Source organism: Oncorhynchus clarkii, chromosome 18 (assembly GCF_045791955.1).
Source record: "Oncorhynchus clarkii lewisi isolate Uvic-CL-2024 chromosome 18, UVic_Ocla_1.0, whole genome shotgun sequence".
Taxonomy (NCBI): domain Eukaryota; kingdom Metazoa; phylum Chordata; class Actinopteri; order Salmoniformes; family Salmonidae; genus Oncorhynchus; species Oncorhynchus clarkii.
The window spans coordinates 51193571-51216641 of NC_092164.1; the positions used below are offsets into that span (position 1 = coordinate 51193571).

The 23071-nt window shown below is 44.5% G+C and overlaps 1 protein-coding gene across 6 annotated transcripts; it reads right to left on the reverse strand.

Moving 5' to 3' along the window:
- Nucleotides 1-1315: 1315 nt before the first annotated feature.
- Nucleotides 1316-21710, reverse strand: LOC139373652 (upstream binding protein 1). Of its 6 annotated transcripts, none has more exons than XM_071114405.1 (17): nucleotides 21488-21710; nucleotides 20646-20861; nucleotides 18332-18489; nucleotides 18077-18153; nucleotides 17814-17919; nucleotides 17607-17713; nucleotides 17360-17512; nucleotides 16918-17028; nucleotides 16620-16727; nucleotides 13387-13490; nucleotides 13255-13309; nucleotides 12992-13082; nucleotides 7642-7732; nucleotides 7119-7237; nucleotides 6459-6601; nucleotides 6046-6097; nucleotides 1316-5924 (listed from the first exon to the last, which is right to left on the reverse strand). In XM_071114405.1, the coding sequence occupies exons 2-17, from the start codon at nucleotides 20759-20761 to the stop codon at nucleotides 5887-5889; spliced, it is 1629 nt and encodes a 542-aa protein (XP_070970506.1). In that variant the 5' UTR covers nucleotides 20762-20861; nucleotides 21488-21710; the 3' UTR covers nucleotides 1316-5886. The 6 variants fall into 6 exon arrangements, with proteins under 6 accessions (XP_070970506.1, XP_070970505.1, XP_070970503.1 ...); XM_071114404.1 differs by lacking the exon at nucleotides 21488-21710 and adding an exon at nucleotides 21199-21346 and having other exon boundaries at nucleotides 4591-5924; nucleotides 12992-13085; XM_071114402.1 differs by having other exon boundaries at nucleotides 5660-5924; nucleotides 12968-13082; nucleotides 21488-21686.
- Nucleotides 21711-23071: the final 1361 nt, after the last annotated feature.

Sequence of the window (23071 nt, forward strand, 5' to 3'; positions counted from 1 at the left end):
GCAGTGCATCTCCTCCTCATGGACTGTACCAGATTAGCCAGTTCTTGCTCTGAGATGTTACCCCACTCTTCCACCAAGGCCTGCAAGTTCCCAGACATTTCTGGGGGGAATGGCCCTAGCCCTCACCCTCCGATCCCAGACGTGCTCAATGGGATTCAGATCCGGGCTCTTCGCTGGCCATGGCAGAACACTGACATTCCTGTCTTGCAGGAAATCACACACAGAATGAGCAGTATGGCTGGTGGCATTGTCATACTGGAGGGTCATGTCAGAATGAGCCTTCAGGAAGGGTACCACATGAGGAAGGAGGATGTCTTCCCTGTAACACACAGCATTGAGATTGCCTGCAATGACAACAAGCTCAGTCCGATGATTCTGTGACACACCGCCCCAGACCATGACGGACCCTCCACCTCGATCCCGCTCCAGAGAACAGGTTACACTCATTCCTTCGACGATAAACGTGAATCCAACCATCACCCCTGGCAAGACAAAACTGCGACTCGTCAGTAAAGAGCACTTTTTGCCAGTCCTGTCTGGTCCAGCGACGGAGGGTTTGTGCCCATAGGCGACGTTGTTACCGGTGATGTCTGGTGAGGACCTGCCTTACAACAGGCCTACAAGCCCTCAGTCCAGCCTCTCTCAGCCTATTGCGGACAGTCTGAGCAGTGATTGTGCTTTCCTGGTGTAACTCGGGCAGTTGTTGTTGCCATTCTGTACCTGTCCCGCAGGTGTGATGGCCGGATATACCGATCCTGTGCAGGTGTTGTTACACGTGGTCTGCCACTGTGAGGACGATCAGCTGCCCCCATGTCTCCCTGTAGCGCTGTCTTCAGCGTCTCACAGTACGGACATTGCAATTTATTTCCCTGGCCCCATCTGCAGTCCTCATGCTACCTTGCAGCATGCCCAAGAAACGTTCACACAGATGAGCAGGGACCCTGGGCATCTTTCTTTTGGTGTTTTTCAGAGTCAGTAGAAAGGCCTCTTTAGTGTCCTAAGTTTTCATAAATGTGACCTTAATTGCCTACCGTCTGTAAGCTGTTAGTGTCTTAACCACCGTTCCACAGGTGGATGTTCATTAATTGTTTATGGTTAATTGAACAAGCATGGGGAAACAGTGTTAAAACCCTTTACAATGAAGATCTGGGAAGTTATTTGGGTTTTTACAAATTATCTTTAAAAGGCAGGGTCCTGAAAAAGGGATGTTTCTTTTTTTGCGTAGTTTACATGTGTTCATGTTTTCTATACAATTTGTGTTATGGTTCATAGCATGTGGCCCTTATCACAATCATATAAATAAACACACACCATCTTTATGAAATCATTTTATTTCCAGAACAGAAGAGTGTGTGTGCATCTCCAGTTTGACTGTAGGCTGTACAGAAACACAGTGATCACCTCCTCACTGACACACAGAGACAGGGAACACAAGTTGCTAGAACTAGGACAGGTATCACTGTATTACACATTTTTTACACATCAATTTCTGTGTGAAAGTCTCCCCGCATTCTGTGTTTGACCAAGGTCTGTAGAGCTGGGGTGTATATGTTCTGAACGTTGCAGATAAAAAATAGAATGAATAGAGCTTACATGAATCCCTATTTTATCTGACAGACGATCATATCCGTTCAACACCATACATTTCTATCTTAACGTTCTGTAATGATGCACCATCCTGAACAGGCCCCTGTGCTCCTCAGTCTCTGGTGTTGAAGTAGGTGACACACAATGGAGGTGATGTTCAGTTTCACTTCCAACATTATTAATAATATTCACTTTATTTCTCCCAGGTTCCGTGAAGGGCGTGGTTCACAAACAACACACTACATCAAGTTGGACTTTGTGGTTTTCAGTGCAGACTTGGTCTTTTATTTCTGGGGGAGAAAATAGGGACGACTGGGCTACACTTTTTCGGACAAAAAAAAACCTTCCTACTCTCCTCCGCCCAACTCATGCTCTTTACTAAAAGGCAAACTAAGCAGGGTTCATGCCAAGTGGGAAAGCAGTGATAACTACTGAAATTAAACTAAGTTAGCCTTGGCAATAATTGCTGTGGGGTAGGGGAAGATAAACACATGCACACATACTCACACAGCCACAGTTTCCACTGCCTGCAGTCAACGACTAACTATACAGCCAGTGACAGATCTAAGAACACATACAGGGTTTCCAGCCCATCCTGTCAGGGGTGAAGGAAGGCTACACCTTGGATACGCCCTTGGTTTCACTACCAGACACACAACCTGTTCTAACATCGACTTCTTCCCAAATCAGTTTGGTCCATTTCATAGTGAGTTTATTTAAGCCTTGCCCCTCTCCTTCATGTCAATAGTCTGAGTATAGTCAGTGTGTCCACCCCCTAAATATTTATTTGGACAGTGAAGCTAAACCTTTTAATTTGGCTCTATATTCCAGCATTTTGAACTTGAGATCAAATGTTTGAGGTGACAGTATAGAATTTCACCTTTTAGTTGAGGGCATTTTCATACATATCTATTTTACCATATAGAAATGAAAGTGCTATGTATCTAGTCCCCCCAGTTGAAGGTGTCATAAGTATTTGGACAAATAGAAATATAGTGTATTCAATTTAAACAACAGTTTAGTATTTGGCCCCATATTCCTATCACGCAATGCCTACATCAAGCTTGTGACTCTACAAACTTGTTGGATGCACTTTGTTTGTTTTGGTTGTGTTTCGGATTATTTTGTGCCCAGTAGAAATTAGTGGTAAATAAAGTATTGTCATTTTGGAGACACATTTATTGTAAATAATGTTTCTGAACACATCTATATTAATGTGGATGCTACCATTATTACAGATAATCATGGATAAATCATGAATAATGATGAGTGAGGAAGTTAGAGGCTTAAATATCAATACCCCCCCCCCCCAAACGAAATTATACCCTCCTGTGATTGGTAATGGTGAGAAAGGTATGCATGATTTGGGTATATGATCTTTGAGCATCTAACTTTCTCACAATTCATTCATGATTAGCTGTAACCATGGTAACATCCACATTAATGTAGAAGTGTTCAGAAACATTTTCCATCCATATTTACCATTTGTTTTTAAAGTCTACAATACTTCTGACACCTTCAAATGGAGGGACTAGATACGTAAAGTGCATTAATTTCTAAATGGTAAAATATGTATGAAATTACCCTAAAATAAAAGGCAACATTCTGTACTGTCGCCTCAACAAAACATTTGAACTCAAATCCAGGTGTATAGAGCCAAATCAAAAGTTTTAGCTTCACTGTCCAAATAAACATGTAGGGTAGTGTGTGTGTGTGAGAAAAATAAAACGAAGCCTAGCGAACAGTGAGAAGCATGGCATCAGAGACACATTATCTTACACAACAGACAAACAAAGAAACTACCATCATCAAAAGACAAACTAAAAACGTTAAAAGAGACAGTAAAAATAGGAAATATGTCATTTAAGAGACTTGAGTGGGGTGAAACAAGTATCCATGATGCTTAGGCAGGCTGGGTCTCCAGTGGAAATCCTCTGTCCTGCTCTGAAATAGGCTGGGGTATATTGCAACATGGTCTCAGTATTAATCTGTACGTAAATCCGAGACACTTAATTTAGTATCACAACCGGCCGTGATTGAGAGTCCCATAGGGTGGTGCACAATTGGCCCAGCGTCGTCCGGGTTTGGCCGTCTTTGTAAATAAGAATTTGTTCTTAACCGACTTGCCTACTTAAATAAAATAATGTCATGCTTCATATGATATGCGCTAATTTGTGGATGTCCGTCATCCATTTCTTATGTTACGATTTGCAATTTGTACTTTTCAAAATGTACAATATGTTAAGAATTCCAATGTGTTGTAGTTAACATTAGCCAGTGGTGTAAAGTACTTCAAAGTATTTTTACTTAAGTAGTATTTTGGGGTATTTGTACTTCACTATTTATATTTTTGACAACTTTTACTTTACTACATTACTAAAGAAAATATTGTACTTTTTACTCCATACATTTTCCCTGACAACCAAAAGTACTCATTACATTTTGAATGCTAAGCAGGACAGGAAAATTGTCAAATTCAGTGCCCCTGGCTATCCATAAATTTAAATAACAAGAAAATGGTGCTGTCTACTTTGCTTAATATAAGGAATGATAAATTATGTATATTTAAAACCAAATAGTTTTAGACTTTTAGTCAAGTAGTCCAACTCACTTTTAATTAAGTAACTTTCTATTAAGGTATCTATACTTTTACTCAAGTATGGATATTTTGTACTTTTTCCACCACTGACATCTAAGGGTGGAAACGCGTTCTCTGGAGTGATGAATCACGCTTCACCATCTGGCAGTCCGACGGACGAATCTGAGGTTGGCGGATGCCAGGAGAACGCTACCTGCCCCGATGCATAGTACCAACTGTAAAGTTTGATGGAGGAGGAATAATGGTCTGGGACAGTTTATGGTTCAGTCTAGGCCCCTTAGTTCCAATGAAGGGAAATCTTAATGCTACAGCATACAATGACATTCTAGACGACTCTGTGCTTCCAACTTTGTGGCCCCCATGCACAAAGAAATCCATAAAGAAATGGTTTATCGAGATCGGTGTGGAAGAACTTCACTGGTCTGCACAGAGCCCTGACCTCAACCACATCGAACACCTTTGGGATGAATTGAAAGGCAGACTGAGAGCCAGGCCTAATAGCCCAATATCAGTGCCTGTCCTCACGAATGCTCGTGGCTGAGTGGAAGCAAGTCCCTGCAGAAATATTCCAACATCTAGGAGAAAGCCTTCCCAGAAGAGTTGAGACTTACTGCAGCAAGGGGGGTGGGGACAACTCTATATTAAATGCCCATGATTTTGGAATGAGATGTTTGACGAGCAGGTGTCCACATACTTTTGGTCATGTCGTGTATCATACTAATTTGAGTGTCCCGGATTTACATTTACTGTGTCTAGTCTATGAAAGCAGGCTGTATATTATGGTATCAGATGTGGTCAGATATCATATATGATACATGAACCAGAACAGGCCCTGTTAGACACTGGCTAACAGAATGCTAACACCCCTAAGAGTCAAATCTTGACTTGATTGGCTAAGAGGACCCCCATCCTCACTAGTTCTAGAATGTCTGGGAACAGATCTAGAACGTTCATATCTAGACTACTGTGTTCTATACAATATACACAACCACACAGAGACTGTTGTTCAAGATCAGCGTCAAACTCATTCCTGGGAGGGCCGAGTGTTTGCAGGTTTTTCCTTTCAATTAAGACCTAGACAACCAGGTGAGGGAAGTTACTTACTAATTACTGACCTTAATTCACCAATAAAGTAAAAAGTACAAGGGTGGAGCAAAAATCTGCAGACATTTGGCCCTCAGAGGAATGACTGACATGTTCTAGACAGTTTGTTCTGTTTGAGTTTATTAGTTGCCAGCTCTGCTTCCGTGGAAGTGGTCGAGTCTCAGTCAAAGCAAATGAGATCAAACGTATGGGGTCCGTCTGTCTGTCCATCAATCTGTATGTTCAAGTCACATGGCATTTCAGCACTGACTACTGGCCTAGCCCTGGCTGAAGCCTAAAGCACTGCCTCTATGAGCCTCTCTGTGGGGGGCAGCCTACCCCTCCCCACTTATAAAACTATAAAGAAATGGAGAGAATAAAACACGCCACAAGCCTCCCCCTCTCTGCCCCTCAGTAATAGTGTTTTCAATATGAAACAGTGGTCACACCCGCGTCAGATTCTAACGTTAACATGGCTTCAGTTCAGTCCCTCTGTCCTTCTGCCTTACACATAGCAATCTGAATGATAGGAGAGAGAGAGGGAGGCAGGGAGACTGCTCTGCTATTCACCGAGGGAGGAGTTTTCAGTGATGTCATCACGCTCTCGTCCTCCATCGCTACTTCAAAACGAGGTGGAGCCCCTCCCCCGTTTCATCTAGAGGGAGAGAGAGAAAGAGAGGGAAAGACAAGACGTAGTGTTAGCATGGAGGCCAAACATGGGAAACAGAAACTAGAAAATAAATGTCTAGGGCCAGACACACAGACTATCAACATACCTTTGAGTGTGCCAATGAGAAAGCAGCTCTCATCAGGTAAGTTATAAACCACCTGGGGAACAACATGAATAAACTTCAACATGAAATACTCATACAAACAAGGGATGTTACTGTTAAATCTTTGATAAACAAAATAAATATCTTATAACAAGACAATGTAATCATGTGAGGGTTATACTGATAAAGAATTAAAACGGGTAGATAACTCCACTAGCTGTGATGGGCAGTGTGTTTGGGAGTGATTTGAATGGCACACTTCCTGAGTGAGTTGAAGGGGGACGGGTTAGGGTGGGACACAGCATTGTGTAACAGAGGCAGTATGTAAATATAATGCAAACACCTGATGGACAAAGAACATCAGCTCTTCCTAGTCAAAGATAAAATTCACACATAATGTGTAGGTATGTGCTTACCTGGTCACTCAGCAGTATGTGTATTCCTGTGGGTCCTTGTCGGTAGACCTGGTTGATCTGTCCCAGTGGAACACTACACACACACGCCATCTTCCTGATCAACTCAGCAGCCGTCAGCTCCTCCAGGTATAGAGCATGGTACACTGCACACACCCCCATTAAAACACACCCCCCCATTAAAACACACGCACACTGATGCTTCTATAAATGGACACACAGAGGTGTGTACAGTATATTCCAAATGAGTCCTCACAGAAAAAGTAGCGTTATCCATAGGCAAACAATTGTGGTGGTATAACGCCAAGTTAATTTCTTTTCCCAGCAACATTTCTGGTTATTTCCCCTTTTTGAGGGACTATATACCGTATCTTTCAAAGGGGCACTCTGTAGTTCAAACAATAAGAAAGCAGTCACCTCGCTAGAGTTGGTAAATAGCTGACTGACCATCCACGAGATCAAAAGTACAAGGAGACCACAGGAGTCTGCTGAGGGGCGGACAGCTTATAACAATGTCTGGAACGGAGTGAATGGAATGCTATCAAACACATGGAAACCATGTGCTTGATGCGTTTCGATACAATCCCATTGGTTCCGTTCCAGCCATTATGAACCTGTCCTCCCCAATTAAGGTGCCACTGCCTGCCTGTGAGACACACCTACCATATAAGTTAGGTGAGTCACTGTGCTCTCCGTTCTCGCTGTCGCAGCGTCTCTCCAGCAGGGGGCTCTCCACATCACCCTCCTGACACACATAGATGGTCAACCTGGGACGCACCGACCTGCAAGGATACTTACACGTTATACACAGATAAACAGGAATATAAATCAGAGATGCACACATTCACATAACCTGTCTCACCCACTCTGCCAGGTACCAAACACTCTGCCCTGAGTGGGTGATCATTTCACCTATTTATGTTTTAAAATAAATTTTCCCAAGGCAAATATGATTCATGTTCCGAATCACATTTCACCCCCCCCCCACCCTCCCTCCCTTACACCCACCCACCCCCTCACTCCCTCCCTTACACCCACCCACCCCCTCACTCACACCCACCCACCCCCTCACTCCCTCCCCCTCACTCACTCACCCACCCACCCTCCCCCTCACTCACTCACTCACCCACCCACCCTACCCCTCACTCACTCACTCACCCACCCTCCCCCTCACTCACTCACTCACCTGGATCTGAGTGTGTAGAAGAGTCTGATTCCATCAGCAGCTCCACAGATCTGAACCAGGTCATCCCGGGTCAACTTCATTAAGTCACAACCTACACATCAAATCACATTTTATTTGTTACATGCGCCAAATACAACATGTGCAGACCTTACTGTGAAATGCTTACTTGAAAGCACTTAACAGTGCAGTTAAGAAAATACCACCCCAAAAAGTAAGAGATAAGAATAACAAATATTTAAAGAGCCGCAGTAAATAACAATAGAGGGGCTATATACAGGGGGTGCTGGTACTGAGTCAATGTGTGAGGCACCGGTGGCTACGCATAGATAACAGAAAGTAGCAGCAGCGTGGGGGGGGGGGGGGGGGGGGGGTGTAAATAGTCTGGGAGTCTTATGGCTTGGGGGTAAAAGCTGTTTAGAAGCCTCTTGGACCTAGACTTGGCGCTCCGGTACTGCTTACCTTGCGGTAGCAGAGAGAACAGTCTATGACTAGGTTGGCTGGAGTCTGACAATTTTTAGGGCCTTCCTCTGACACCGCCTGGTATAGAGGTCCTGGATGGCAGGAAGCTTGGCCCCAGTGATGTACTTGGCCGTACGCACTACCCTCTGTAGTGCCTTGTGGTCGGAGGCCGAGCAGTTGCCGTTCCAGGCAGTGTTGCGTCAAGATGCTCTCGATGGTGCAGCTGTAAAACCTTTTGAGGATCTCAGGGCGCATGCCAAATCTTTTCAGTCTCCTGAGGGGAATAGGTTTTGTCATGCCCTCTTCACAACTGTCTTGGTGTGTTTGGACCACGTTAGTTCGTTGGTGTTGTGGATGTCAAGGAACTTGAAGCTCTCAACCTGCTACACTATAGCCCAGTCGATGAGAATGGGGGAGTGCTCGGTCCTCCTTTTCCTGTAGTCCACAATAATCTCCTTAGTCTTGGTTACATTAAGGGAGAGGTTGATGTCCTTGTACCACACGGTCAGGTCTCTGACTTCCTCCCTATAGGATGTCACATCGTTGTCAGTGATCAGGCTTGTTGTGTCATCTGCAAACTTAATGATGGTGTTGGAGTCGTGCCTGGCCGTGCAGTCAACAGGGAGTACAGGAGGAGACTGAGCACGCACCCCTGAGGATGTTGAGGATCAGCATGGCGGATGGATTATTACCTACCCTTACCACCTGGGGGTAGCCCGTCAGGAAGTCCAGGATCCAGTTGAAGGGAAGTGTTTAGTCCCAGGGTCCTTAGCTTAGTGATGAGCTTTGAGGGCAATATGGTGTTGAACTGACCTTTAGTCAATGAACAGAATTCTCACATAGGTGTTTATTTTGTCCAGGTGGGAAAGGGCAGTGTGGAGTGCAATAGATTGCATCATCTGTGGATCTGTTGGTGCGGTATGCAAATTGGAGTGGGTCTAGGGTTTCTGGGATAACGGTGTTGATGTGAGCCATGACCAGCCTTTCAAAGCATTTCATGGCTACAGATGTGAGTTCTACGGGTCTGTAGTCATTTAGGCAGGTTACCTTTGTGTTCTTGGGCACAGGGACTATGGTGGTCTGCTTGAAACACGTTGGTATTACAGACAAGGAGAGGTTGAACATGTCAGTGAAGACACTTGCCAGTTGGTCATTGCATGTTCGCAGTACACGTCCTGGTAATCCGTCTGACCCTGTGGCCTTGTGAATGTTGACCTGTTTAAAGGTCTTACTCACGTCGGCTGCGGAGAGCGTGATCACACAGTCGCCTGGAACAGCCGATGCTCTCATTGCATGCTTCAGTGTTACTTTCGATGCAAGCATAGAAGTTGTTGGGCTCGTCTGGTAGGCTTGTGTCACTGGGCAGCTCTCGGCTGTGCTTCCCTTTGTAGTCTGTAATAGTTTGCAAGCCCTGCCACATCAGACGAGCGTCGGAGCCGGTGTAGTACAATTTGATCTTAGTCCTGTATTGACGCATTGCCAGGTTGATGGTTCGTCGGAGGGCATAGCGGAATTTCTTATAAGCTTCCAGGTTGGAGTCCCGCTCCTTGAAAGAGGCAGCTCTACCCTTTAGTTCAGTGCGGACGTTGCCTGTAATCAATGAATCCTGGTTGGGGTATGTACGTACTGTCACTGTGGGGACGACATCCTCGATGCACTTATTGATAAAGCCAGTGACATATGGTGTACTCCTCAATGCCATCGTATTCCAGTCTGTCTGTGCTAGCAAAACAGTCCTGTAGTTTAGCATCTGCTTCATATGATCCCTTTTTTATTGATTGAGTCACTGGTGATTCCTGTTTTCATTTTTGCTGGTAAGCAGGAATCAGGAGGATAGTTATGGTCAGATTTACCAAATGGAGGGCAGGGAGAGCTCTGTACGTGTCTGTGTGTGTGGAGTGAAGGTAGTCTAGAATTTTTTTCCCTCTGGTTACATGTTTAACATGCTGATAGAAATTAGGTAAAACTGATTTAAGTTACCCTGCATTAACTTCTTATGGCTGGGGGGCAGTATTGAGTAGCTTGGATGAATAAGTTGCCCAAAGTAAACGGCATGCTCCTCAGTCTCAGTTGCTAATACACTGCTCAAAAAAATAAAGGGAACACTTAAACAACACAATGTAACTCCAAGTCAATCACACTTCTGTGAAATCAAACTGTCCACTTAGGAAGCAACACTGATTGACAATAAATGTAACATGCTGTTGTGCAAATGGAATAGACAACAGGTGGAAATTATAGGCAATTAGCAAGACACCCCCAATAAAGGAGTGGTTCTGCAGGTGGGGACCACAGACCACTTCTCAGTTCCTATGCTTCCTGGCTGATGTTTTGGTCACTTTTGAATGCTGGCGGTGCTTTCACTCTAGTGGTAGCATGAGACGGAGTCTACAACCCACACAAGTGGCTCAGGTAGTGCAGCTCATCCAGGATGGCACATCAATGCGAGCTGTGGCAAGAAGGTTTGCTGTGTCTGTCAGCGTAGTGTCCAGAGCATGGAGGCGCTACCAGGAGACAGGCCAGTACATCAGGAGACGTGGATGAGGCCGTAGGAGGGCAACAACCCAGCAGCAGGACCGCTACCTCTGCCTTTGTGCAAGGAGTAGCACTGCCAGAGCCCTGCAAAATGACCTCCAGCAGGCCACAAATGTGCATGTGTCTGCTCAAACGGTCAGAAACAGACTCCATGAGGGTGGTATGAGGGCCCGACGTCCACAGGTGGTGGTTGTGCTTACAGCCCAACACCGTGCAGGACGTTTTTCATTTGCCAGAGAACACCAAGATTGGCAAATTCGCCACTGGCGCCCTGTGCTCTTCACAGATGAAAGCAGGTTCACACTGAGCACGTGACAGACGTGACAGTCTGGAGACGCCGTGGAGAACGTTCTGCTGCCTGCAACATCCTCCAGCATGACCGGTTTGGCGGTGGGTCAGTCATGGTGTGGGGTGGCATTTCTCTGGCGAGCCCTCCATGTGCTCGCCAGAGGTAGCCTGACTGCCATTAGGAACCGAGATGAGATCCTTAGACCCCTTGTGAGACCATATGCTGGTGCGGTTGGCCCTGGGTTCCTCCTAATGCAAGACAATGCTAGACCTCATGTGGCTGGAGTGTGTCAGCAGTTCCTGCAAGAGGAAGGCATTGATGCTATGGACTGGCCCGCCCATTCCCCAGACCTGAATCCAATTGAGCACATCTGGGACATCATGTCTCGCTCCATCCACCAACGCCACGTTGCACCACAGACTGTCCAGGAGTTGGCAGATGCTTTAGTCCAGGTCTGGGTGGAGATCCCTCAGGAGACCATCCGCCACCTAATCAGGAGCATGCCCAGGCGTTGTAGGGAGGTCATACAGGCACGTGGAGGCCACACACACTACTGAGCTTCATTTTGACTTGTTTTAAGGAGTTGGATTAGCCTGTAGTGTGGTTTTCCACTTTAATTTTGAGTGTGACTCTAAATCCAGACCTCCATGGGTTGATGAATTTGATTTCCATTGATAATTGTGTGATTTTGTTGTCAGCACATTCAACTATGTAAAGAAAAAAGTATTTAATAAGAATATTTCATTCATTCAGATCTAGGATGTGTTTTTTTAGTGTTCCCCGTATTTTTTTGAGCAGTGTATATGCATATTATTGTTAGTATTGGATAGAAAACAAACGTTTCTAAAACGGTTTGAATGATGTCTGTGAGTATAACAGAACTCATATAGGCAGGTAAAATCCTGAGGAGAAATCAAAATAGGAAGGGAGAAATCTGAGCTTTGTATGTATTCACCAGAGTCCCCAATGAAATCCCCTTGAGATATTAATGATGTTGCACTGCTTAGGGGTTCCACTAGATGTCAACCATCAATAGAAATGTTAATGAGACTTCTATGGTGTTGTGGGAGTGAATGATAGATTCTACTATCAGATGTCTGGCAGTCAGCCATTTTCTGATCACGCGCATTCCTCATGGTATTCACTTGCGTTCCATTGCTCATGAAGACAAATAGGAATACTCCGGTTGGAACTTTATTGAAGCTAAATGTTAAAAACATCCTAATAATTGATTCTGTACTTAGTTTGAAATGTTTCTTCGACCTGTAAAATAACTTTTTGAAGTTTTTGTCCAACGTAACGCTGACCAGAATGAGCGTTTGGATATGTATACCAAACACGCTAACAAAAGAAGGTATTTGGACATAAATAACATACATTAACGAACAAAACAAACATTTATTGTGGACCTGGGATTCCTGGAGTGCTTTCTGATGTAGATCAAAAGTAAGGGAATATTTATCATGCAATTTCTTGTTTATGTTGATGTCAACATGGCAGCTATTGTGACACATTTTGGGATGGTTTTGGAACTAGTGAATGTAACGTGCCAATGTAAACTCATATTTTGATAAATATGAACTTTAACAAAACATACATGTATTGTATAACATGAAGTCCTATTAGTGTCATCTGGTGAAGATCATCAAAGGTTAGTGATTAATTTGATCTCTATTTGTGCTTTTTGAAACTCCTCTCTTTGGCTGGGGAAAAAAATTGCTGTGTTTTTGTGGCTGTGTGGTGACCTAACAATCGTTTGTGGTGCTTTTGCTATAAAGCATATTTGAAATCTGACACTGTGGTGGGATTAACAACGAGAATAGCTTTAAAAATGGTATGAGATACATGTATGTTTGAGGAATTTCAATTATGAGATTTTTTATGTTTTGAAAATGGCGCCCTACACTTTGACTGGCTGTTGTCATATCGCTCCCGTTAACGGGATTTCAGCCATAAGAAGTTCAAGTCCCCAGCCACTAGGAGCGCCACCTCTGGATGACATTACAACAGGTTCACTTTAATAACTCCTACAAAATAACCTACACAATGCGAAGAGTGTGTGTGTACCTGAGAAGTGGGAGAAGAGTCGTGCATATGTGTTGAAGCGGTTCTTGACAAGCCACTTCTGAGCCTCCTTGATGGTAGCCGTAGGACTGAGCTGCTAGAGAGAGGGATATAGAGAAAGAGAAGAGGGTGTGTTGGGGGGAATAACAATGAATTTCAACATAAATACAACCTAAACTGCAGGCTTTTTTTTTTTAAATGACAAGTTTTTACAGGATTTGAGACACGTCCGTGTGTGTGTGTGTGTGTGTATGATGTATACTAACCTCTGTGACGACTTGGCTGACAGGGTCTGTCTGGTGATTGGGCGACGAGGGGCCACTGGAATACAACAGTCACAGTCAGCATTATCTCACTATGTCCACACAGAATTTTCTCACTCTCACACACGGGCCTACCTGTCAGGTACAGAGGAGGCAGTGTATGTGGAGAGCGGTGTAGAGGAGAAAGAGGGGCCAGCTGTCTGGGGAGAGCTGATGTAGGCATCAGGCCACGGAGAACACTGACCAGAGAGGAGAGAGAGACAACACACTGCGATAATACTACTGAGCATTACCGTCACCAATTAGCAAGCATCAAACCACTCCACATATTATATTCACTGCCTTGACAGGAGTGGAGGATGTTTATATAATATATATTAGTCTGAATTTTAAAATGGATCAAATTGAGATTTTGTATCACTGGCCTACACACAATACCCCATAATGTCAAAGTGGAATGGTGTTTTTGAAATTATAATTTTTTTTTTTAAAGCTGAAATGTCTTGAGTCAATAAGTATTCAACTCCAAGCCTAAATAAGTTCAGGAGTAAACATTTGTTTAACAAGTCAAAATGTGTACAATAGTGTTTAACATGTCTACCTCGTCTCTGTACCCCACACATACAATTATCTGTAAGGTCCCTCAGTCGAGCAGTGAATTTCAAACACAGATTCAACCACAAAGACCAGGGAGGTTTTCCAAAGCCTCGCAAAGGCCACCTAATGGTAGATGGGAAAAAATAAACAGACATTGAATATCCCTTTGAACATGTGGAAGTTATTAATTACACTTTGGATGGTGTATCAATACACCCAAAGGTACAGGTGTCCTTCCTAACTCAGTTAACGGAGAAGGAAGCCGCTAAGGGATTTCACCATGAGGCCAATGGTGACTTTAAAACAGAGTGTAATGGCTGTGATAGGATATTTTTTATTTTACCTTTATTTAACTAGGCAAGTCAGTTAAGAACAAATTCTTATTTTCAATGACGGCCTAGGAACAGTGTCAGCTCGGGGGTTTGAACTTGCAACCTTCCGGTTACTAGTCCGTCCAACGCTCTAACCACTAGGCTACCCTGCCGCCCCAGAAAACTGAGGATGGATCAACAACATTGTAATTTAGTATTGTGGAGTAACTACATAGTGAAAAGGAAGAAGCCTGTACAGAATAAAATATCCCAAAGCATCCTGTTTGCAACAAGGCACTAAAGTAAAACTTTTCAAAAATGTGGCAGAGAAATTAACTTAATGTCCTGAATACAAAGTGTTATGTTTGGGGCAAATCCAACACAACACTGAGCACCAATCTTCATATTTTCAAGCATGGAGGTGGCTGCATCAGATTATGGGTATGCTTGGCAGCTGCATCAGGTTATGGGTATGCTTGGCAAGGACGAGGACATTTTTTTGATGATAAAAATAAATGGAATAGAGCTAAGCACAGGCAAAATCCTAGAGGAAAACCTGGCTCAGCCTGTTTTCCAACAGACACTGGGAGACAAATTCATCTTTCAGTTGGACAATAACCTAAAACAAGGCCAAATATACACTGGAGTTGCTTACCAAGACAACATTGAATGTTCCCGAGGGTCCTATTCAGTTGGCTGCCTAGCAATGATGAACAACCCATTTGACAGAGCTTGAAGAATTTTTTGAAGAATACATGTGAAAATATTGTACAATCAAGGTGTGCAAAGCTCTTTTGAGTCTTACCCAGAGACTCACAGCTGTAAACGCTGCCAAAGGTGATTATAACATGTATTGACTCAAGGATGTGAAAACTTTGGTAAATTAGATATTTTTGTATTTAATTTAATAAATATATTATTTTTTTTTATCCAAAAACATGTTTTCGTTTTGTCATGATGCAATATTGTGTGTAGATTTTGAATTCAGGCTGTACCAACAAAATATGGAATAAGTCAAGGATATGATATACATGGCATTTGGAAAGTTTTCAGACCCCTCGACTTTTTCCAAATTTTGTTAGGTTACAGCCGTATTCTAAAATGGATGAAATAGTTTTTTCCCCTCATCAATCTACACACAATACACCATACTGACAAAGCAAAAACAGGTTTATAGAAATGTTTGCACGTTTATTTTTAAAAATTAAAAAATGAAGGAAATATCACATTTACATTACTGAGTAAAGGATCTGATGTTCTTTGTTGAAGTGACTTTGGCAGCAATTACAGCCTCGAGTCTTCTTGGGTATGACGCTACAAGCTTGGCACACCTGTATTTGGGGAGTTTCTCCCATTCTTCTCTGCAGATCCTCTCAAGCTCTTTCATGTTGGATGGGGAGCGTCGCTGCACAACTATTTGCAGGTCTCTCCAGAGATGTTAGATCGGGTCAAGTCCGGGCTATGGCTGGGCCACTCAAAGACATTCAGAGACTTGTACCGAAGCCACTCCTGCGTCGTCTTGGCTGTGTGCTTAAGGTTGTTGTCTTGTTGGAAGGTGAACCTTCGCCCCAGTCTGAGGTCCTGAGCGCTCTGGAGCAGGTTTTCATCAAGGATCTCTGTACTTTGCTCCATTCATCTTTCCCTCAATCCTGACTAGTCTCCCAGTCCCTGCCGCTGAAAAACTTCTCCACAGGATGATGCTGCCACCACCATGCTTCACCGTAGGGAGGGTACCAAGTTTCCTTGAGACGTAACGCTTGACATTCAGGTCGAAGAGTTCAATCTTGGTTTCACCAGGCCAGAGAATCTTGTTTCTCGTGGTCAGTCTTTTAGGTGCCTTTTGGAAAACTCCAAGTGGGCTGTCATGTGACTTTTACTGATGAGTGGTTTCCGTCTAGCCACTACCATAAAGGCCTGAAAATGGTGGAGTTCTGCAGAGATGGGAGAACCTTCCAGAAGGACAACCATCTCCACAGAGGAACTCTGGAGCTCTGTCAGAGTGACCATTGGGTTCTTGGACACCTCCCTGCACAGTTTGGCCGGGCAGCCAGCTCAAGGAAGAGTCTTGGTGGTTCCAAAATTCTGTCATTTAAGAATGATGGAGGCCACTGCGCTCTCAGGGATCTTCAATGCTGCAGAAATGTTTTGGTACCCTTCCCCAGATCTGTGCCTCGTCATAATCTTTTCTCAGTGGTCTATGGACAATTCCTTCGACCTCATGGCTTGGTTTTTGCTCTGACAAGCAGTTAAAACATTTTTTTAATACATTTGCAAACATTTCTAAAAAAAACAGTTTTTGCTTTGTCATTATGGGGTATTGGGTGTAGATTGAGGGGGGGGGGGGGGGGGCGACGACAATTGAACCAATTTTAGACTAAGGCTGTAACGTAACAAAATGTGGAAAAATGGAGGGAGTCTGAATACTTTCCGAATTTACTGTATATTATATAGGACACTTACAGTGCCTCTCTTGGCCAGCGAGTCCCCACAGTCAGCCGGCAGCGTCCGCTTGCTGGACTTCTTCAGCTCATAGTCTCCTGCCTCCTCTATGATGGGCTCCAGCCTCATCTACACAAACACACACACTAAGTTTCACACAAACATGCACACTCACAATCTGACTGCAAACAAAACAGATAAAACTTGCCTACTAATACCCGTAAGTGACACTTCCAATACATGCAAACTCTGTTTCATTAAGTGCCTTCTAGTTTTCCAGTCCTAATTAAATGCCATTCAAACCCCCAGACTGACTAACCTCTGATAGTATGGTTGTGTCGTAGGAGGGCTGGTACTTCTCCTTTTCCTGAGACGTTCGTTTCTCCATCTTCTCTCTGTCAGTCTTCTGTTTCCTGTCTGCCCCCTTTGGCTGGGGGGAGGAGAGAAAGAGAGAGAGCGAGAAAAAGAGGGAATGCAGAATGTTAAATCAGGTGCAGGCTTGTCATCTGACTTAGTATGTCAAAGTGTGTAAGTGTGATTGACTGTTCAGAGAATGTGAGTGTTTTATTTAACTAGGCAAGTCAGTTAAGAACAAATTCTTATTTTCAATGACGGCTTTGGAACAATGGGTTAACTGCCTTGTTGAGGGGCAGAATGACAGATTTTTACCTTGTCAGCTCGGGGATTCGATCTAGCAACCTATTCGGCTACTGGCCCAACACTAACCACTAGGCTACCTGCCGCCCTGTGTGTTTGTGTACCTTGAAGACTTTGATTTGGCAGGAGGCAGAGTGGAGGTGTTCAGTGTACTCTCCGTTGTCTCCCTGTCTGAAAGTGTCGATCTGGATCCTGAAGGGAACTCCCTTCTCTCCTCCATGCTTTCTAGGGGTGAACTCTGTACTGATGCAGTGAACCTACACACACAAAGATGGAGAGAATAGAGGCAGAGGAGAGTCAATGTGACTACAGGGAAGTGTGTGTGTGTGTGTGTGTTGATTGGTGTGTTACCTGCACAAACACGGAGGCTCTCTTGTTGAGGTCCCAGAGGAATTCGGCAGCGTTGAGCTGAGCGGGGTTGGCCTTTGCCTCCACAATACCCACTGACAGGGGGATGTCTACACACACACTGCAAATTAGTATTACATACAGAACAACCCCCCCCCCCTTAAGGCATCACATGTACTGACTGCTACACACACACTTAAGTGTTCTTACCGATATCTAGGAGACGGTCTCCAGGGCGATTCCATTTCCACCCCTCCAGTTGCTGGTGCTCTGTGTACTGGAGTCTTCTGTCATGAAACACCACCCTAACGATGCTCTACACACACACACACAGTTATGAAACACCACCCTAACGATGCTCTACATACACACACACAGTTATCAAACACCACCGGCACAACGACCGCAACAATCATAACACAACTACAAAGAAACCACGCACACAGAAAAGCTGCAATATTAATATTTCTGACCTTGACACTCTTGTTGTTAATCTCTGGTAACTCGGCCAGCTTTCGGTTGTCCAGCATACGGATCTCATAAGACTGGCCTGAGAGACAGAGGGGGTTAAGATGAGGTTTGAGTGATTGTGTATCTCTGCTGTTTGAAAATAGACAACATCCTTTCTTGCTATTGGTGGAGAGCTATTAAGCATTACCATGTGAGTGTGGGTTTGGGTACAGCATAGTTAAGTAGTTTCCCATGACAGGAGTGTGTGAGTAAGTCACCTTGGTTCAGGTAGGTGAGTGTCTCATCGTGTAGTTTGACAGCAGGGGAGGTGGCAGCACAGAGAACGTACTGGAAGGGAGGGTTGAGACTGCTGCTCTCACAGTCTGAAGGAAGACTGGAGTCCTCCTGTTTAAAGATTGGCAGGGCCAGCACATCACTGGAGAGACAAAGAGAGATGGTGGGAGAGAGACTAGTTAGGGTAAGTAAGACTAAGTAGCCCTGTTGAAACAGTAACAGTTGGAAGTGTCCCACTGGAAAATACTTTTCTGTTTTACAACACACGAGCCAGTCTGACATAACCTGCACACAGACACTTGGCACCAGCTCCAGACAGACAGCCTGTCCCCAGCTCACCCTAACGGATCCTAGCGCTCGGCAGAAGTGTGTGTGTGCCCGGGTAACCAAAGTCTCTCCTATATGCCAAGAAATGTGTTCATGGTCCCTGGAACAGCTCAGGTTAATTAAGTTCACTTTGAAAATGTGGGGGAAGTTGGCAGTCTGAATTTAAAGTCCACATAATGCTCTAAGGACAAGTCAAGCTGTAGAAGACCTCCTCTACCTTGAAGTAAAAAGTAAGAATCTGACAGGATTGGATCGGTGAACATTTTTCACTAAATAGCTTCCATCAATCCAGTGATGTCAGATCAGTGAAAGAAAATAGGCAATGAAGGGAGAGGAAGGAATCCTTGAACTATTGGAACAGACCATTAGTATGAATTAGTCTGCTAGAGTGGTATATCTTAAAATAAAAAGATTATTCCAAATTAAACAAGTCCACTGCCATGACTTGGTTTAAACAAAACAATCCATGTGGGTGCACTTGTCATCCCGCAAAGGTCCCGTATTTAATGTTACATTTTTGTAATTTAGCAGACAGACACACTTACCCAGTGCAACTTACAGTAGTGAGTTCATATATTTTCATACTTTTTTCGTACTGGTTCCCTGCGGGAATCAAACCCACAACCCTGGGGTTACAAGTACCATGCGCTACCAACTCAGCTACAAGTTGGAATTTCATGTGTCCCAACTTTTCTTTCTACAAAAAAAAGGTCCTACTGTCAGTAAGGCACCAATTAATTAAGGTTACAAGAGTGTAGACCCAATGTCAATCAGTCAGAGTGTAGACCCAATGACATCAGCAAATGTCATTACACTTGTGATTTGTAAGAGATGTTTCGTTCCATTAATCAAATGGCAAATGTGCACAGTTTGGATGCTGGAATTATTTTGGAGAGATTTGTTTGACAATAAGATTAAAACATTGTGAATGGCTGTGCTCATGCCAAATTAAAAAGGTAGGATATATATACATTTTTTTACCGGTAAATGACATGTCTTTACTGTTTATTGCATACGCAAGCACATCCACACAAACAAGATCCCACATAAAAAAAAGAGAATGTCATGGTATAATTCACTCTGGAACAGACCCCTCTCATAAACACAACTACTGCAGACAGTATACTGTATTCTCCCTGTCCCACCCTAACCCAACGCCTCCTGCATGGCATGCCAGTTGCAGAGCCGCTTCCACACTCAGCATTGCTGCCAAGGAAACTGCATCTGCTTCCTGACACACGAGGAGCCGGCTCCACTGACAAACAGACATTCTGTTCCTACTGAGCACCACAGCTGCTCTCTAAACATGTGAGACACACACAGGGAGGATCCTGATAAGACAGCTGACAGTCCTGGAACTCTTTCCCACAGAAACACAACCTACTTCACAAAAACATCTGTGGGGAAAACACACATAGGGCTGTTGCAGTACTGTGAGGGTGGTGTTTCATAACTGTGTGTGTGACACTGAGGTAAGGGGTGTGTGTGTGTGTCTTTTCCTGACTGCTCCATAGTGGATGATCTGACTGGTACAGTTACAAACTCCCCTGAGCATCCCAGCTTACTGCTGCAATAGCAACCCCAGTAACACCATGTTGCGTTCACTACAAGAGGTGCCGCAGGCACCCAGAGAGGTGGTGGGTGAGAGCTTATCCCCCCTCCCTCCCTGTGCTTAGGGTTTATGTTCCCGACATTCTGCCACTGTCTCTCCCCCCCCCCCACTCTTTGTGTCTAGTAGGGTATTTAAGCTCTCTGTCCTCCATGGCAACCTGCTGTGATGGCCCCCTCCATCCCAAAACAAAGACCAACACATACATACCACACAGAGGGGATGCGATACAACACACGAAATGTCATTCCTCCATATTGGGTGAATCCCAGGGTTTAGGAGACAGAGTGGGAACAATTTGTAGCTTCCATCCCATGTCCAGACAGTGATATCTATTTTGTATACCAAACGGTCTCTCTAACCTCATACTGTATGCGCCAGCCCCCAGCTCCTGCCCGATGCCCGAAAGACTGGCATCGAAGTCGTGTACCAGCCCTGACTCGATGGTGGCATCGTCCATCTTCAGCACCCAGGCCATGGCCCCCAGTTCCTTCTCCTCCGCCTCTAGCCGAAGGGCCGCCAGATTGCCTCCGGGGAAGGGACCGCAGCTAGCGGGAGAATAAACCGCTGCTGGTGGACTAGAGAAGATTTAAGAGAAAGTTAACCAAGGTAGCTAGTTAGATAGTTGTGTTTGCTACTACCTGCTAGCTACTGGTGGTTAGCTAAGAAGATGGCTAGTTAGCTGTTAGATAACTGCTGTAGCTAGCTAACTGAAGATCGAATAACAGTGTATTGATAGCGCTCCACTAGCCGGGTGATATATCGCCATAATTGGTTACAATATGGCTGGCAAGTGAAAGTAGAAATCTGGACTGATGTGAAGACTACAGACTAACTAGCTAGGTAAAGTTAACAGACATACGTTAGCTAGCAAGTTAACAACAAAATCCACAACCATTACGTTGGGTTGATTACCAGCAGCATGCTAAATAACCGTTTGCTAGCGAAACCCTGCACCACTAACGCTAGCTACCCAGCTAGCGCTAGTTAGCGCAATTGCGGTCCTCGAAAGTCAATTTCGCCGGCGATATGGCACACCGTAATATCCCAAACCCAGCCAAAGCTAGCCACCTAGCTAGCTAGCAACATTACGTAATTGCAGGGGGATGTTGTTGACAGTCCACACACCGCATTCCCACGCAATGTCCGTCTGAATTAACTAGCTAGCATTAACAGGCTAGTAGCATTAGCAAACTTCACTTGCTTTTGATTCACGGATGTTTGGAATCCTCCTATGCGAAGGTCGCAGCCAGCGCTTCCTGTGCCCTCCGAAACCTCTCTCCTTTTTTCATCGCGGACTTGTGACCAGGGCTACAGTTCCCGGCCGGTTAAATAAGACTCTTTAAACATCAGAAGAGTGGCAGTTGTCACAAAAGCAGCCAGCATAAACATGGCTTCTCAACAGACTATGCCCTCACAACCCCCCCCCCCCCCCCCCCCCCCAAAAAAAAACTTCCAGCCGCAGTAGATGCCACAGTCTATGGGCCAATCAGAGAGCCGCTCTGGTGCCAAGCGCACCCAGCTCAGCCAATGGGCTCCCTCGGAGCTTTCGTCAACCCATCGACGTTATAACACCGATGTGACCAGTTCATAGCAGGCACAGGCAACCCATCACATACATTGACATAATCATAATACACAATTCAACCGAGACATCATAAATCAGGGAAAATAGTCAGATACTACAGGCTAGCATGTTCACACCCCTCTGCTTCCAGAGAACAGTATTATAGAAAAGAGAGGAATGGATAGATGCAGTGTTGGACCAAGGCCAACAGAAGTGAATTCAGATGTAGTTAGTTGGAATGATTGTAGTGAGAGATATTTGGGATGGTGATACAGAGGCTCTTTAGGAGACACATGTTAACCCACAACCCTGTGTTTGGATTTCATGCTGTTAGAGGTCAGTGTGCATTTATAAAGAACATAAATCAGCCATGAATCTTCACTCCTGCAATAGCAGGACTACCCACCCTTATCTTGAGTTAAGAATCAGATAATGTCACATATTAACTTGTGAATATAGAAACTGCTATGAACTTTGGTCACCAAGTGTTATTCCAATATCCCATGCCTCAAACAGTGCATTCGTAAAGTATTCAGACCCCTGAACTTTTTCCACATTTTGTTACTTATTCTAAAATGGATTAAATCTACACACAATACCCCACAATAACAAAGCAAAAACAGGAATATGTAAATGTTATAAGTATTCAGACCCTTTACTCAGGACTTTGTTGAAGCACCTTTGGCAGCGATTACAGCCTCTAGTCTTCTTGGGTATGACGCTACAAGTTTAGCACACCTGTATTTGGGGAGTTTTTCCCATTCTTCTCTGCAGATCCTCTCAAGCTCTGTCAGGTTGGATGGGGAGCGTCGCTGCACTGATAATTTCAAGTCTCTACAGAGATGTTAGATCGGGTTCAAGTCCGGGCTCTGGCTGGGCCACTCCAGGACATTGAGACTTGTACCGAAGCCACTCCTGCATTGTCTTGGCTGTGTGCTTAAGGTTGTTGTCCTGTTGGAAGGTGAACCTTCGCCCCAGTCTGAGGTCCTGAGCACTCTGGAGCAGGTTTTCATCAAGGATCTCTGTACTTTGCTCCATTCATCTTTCCCTCAATCCTAACTAGTCTCCTAGTCCTTGCCGCTGAAAAACATCACTAGCATGATTCGGCCACCACCATGCTTCACCATAGGGATGGTGACAGGTTTCCTCCAGACGTGGTGCTTGGCATTCAGGCTAAAGAGTTCAATCCTGGTTTCATCAGACCAGATAATCTTGTTTGTC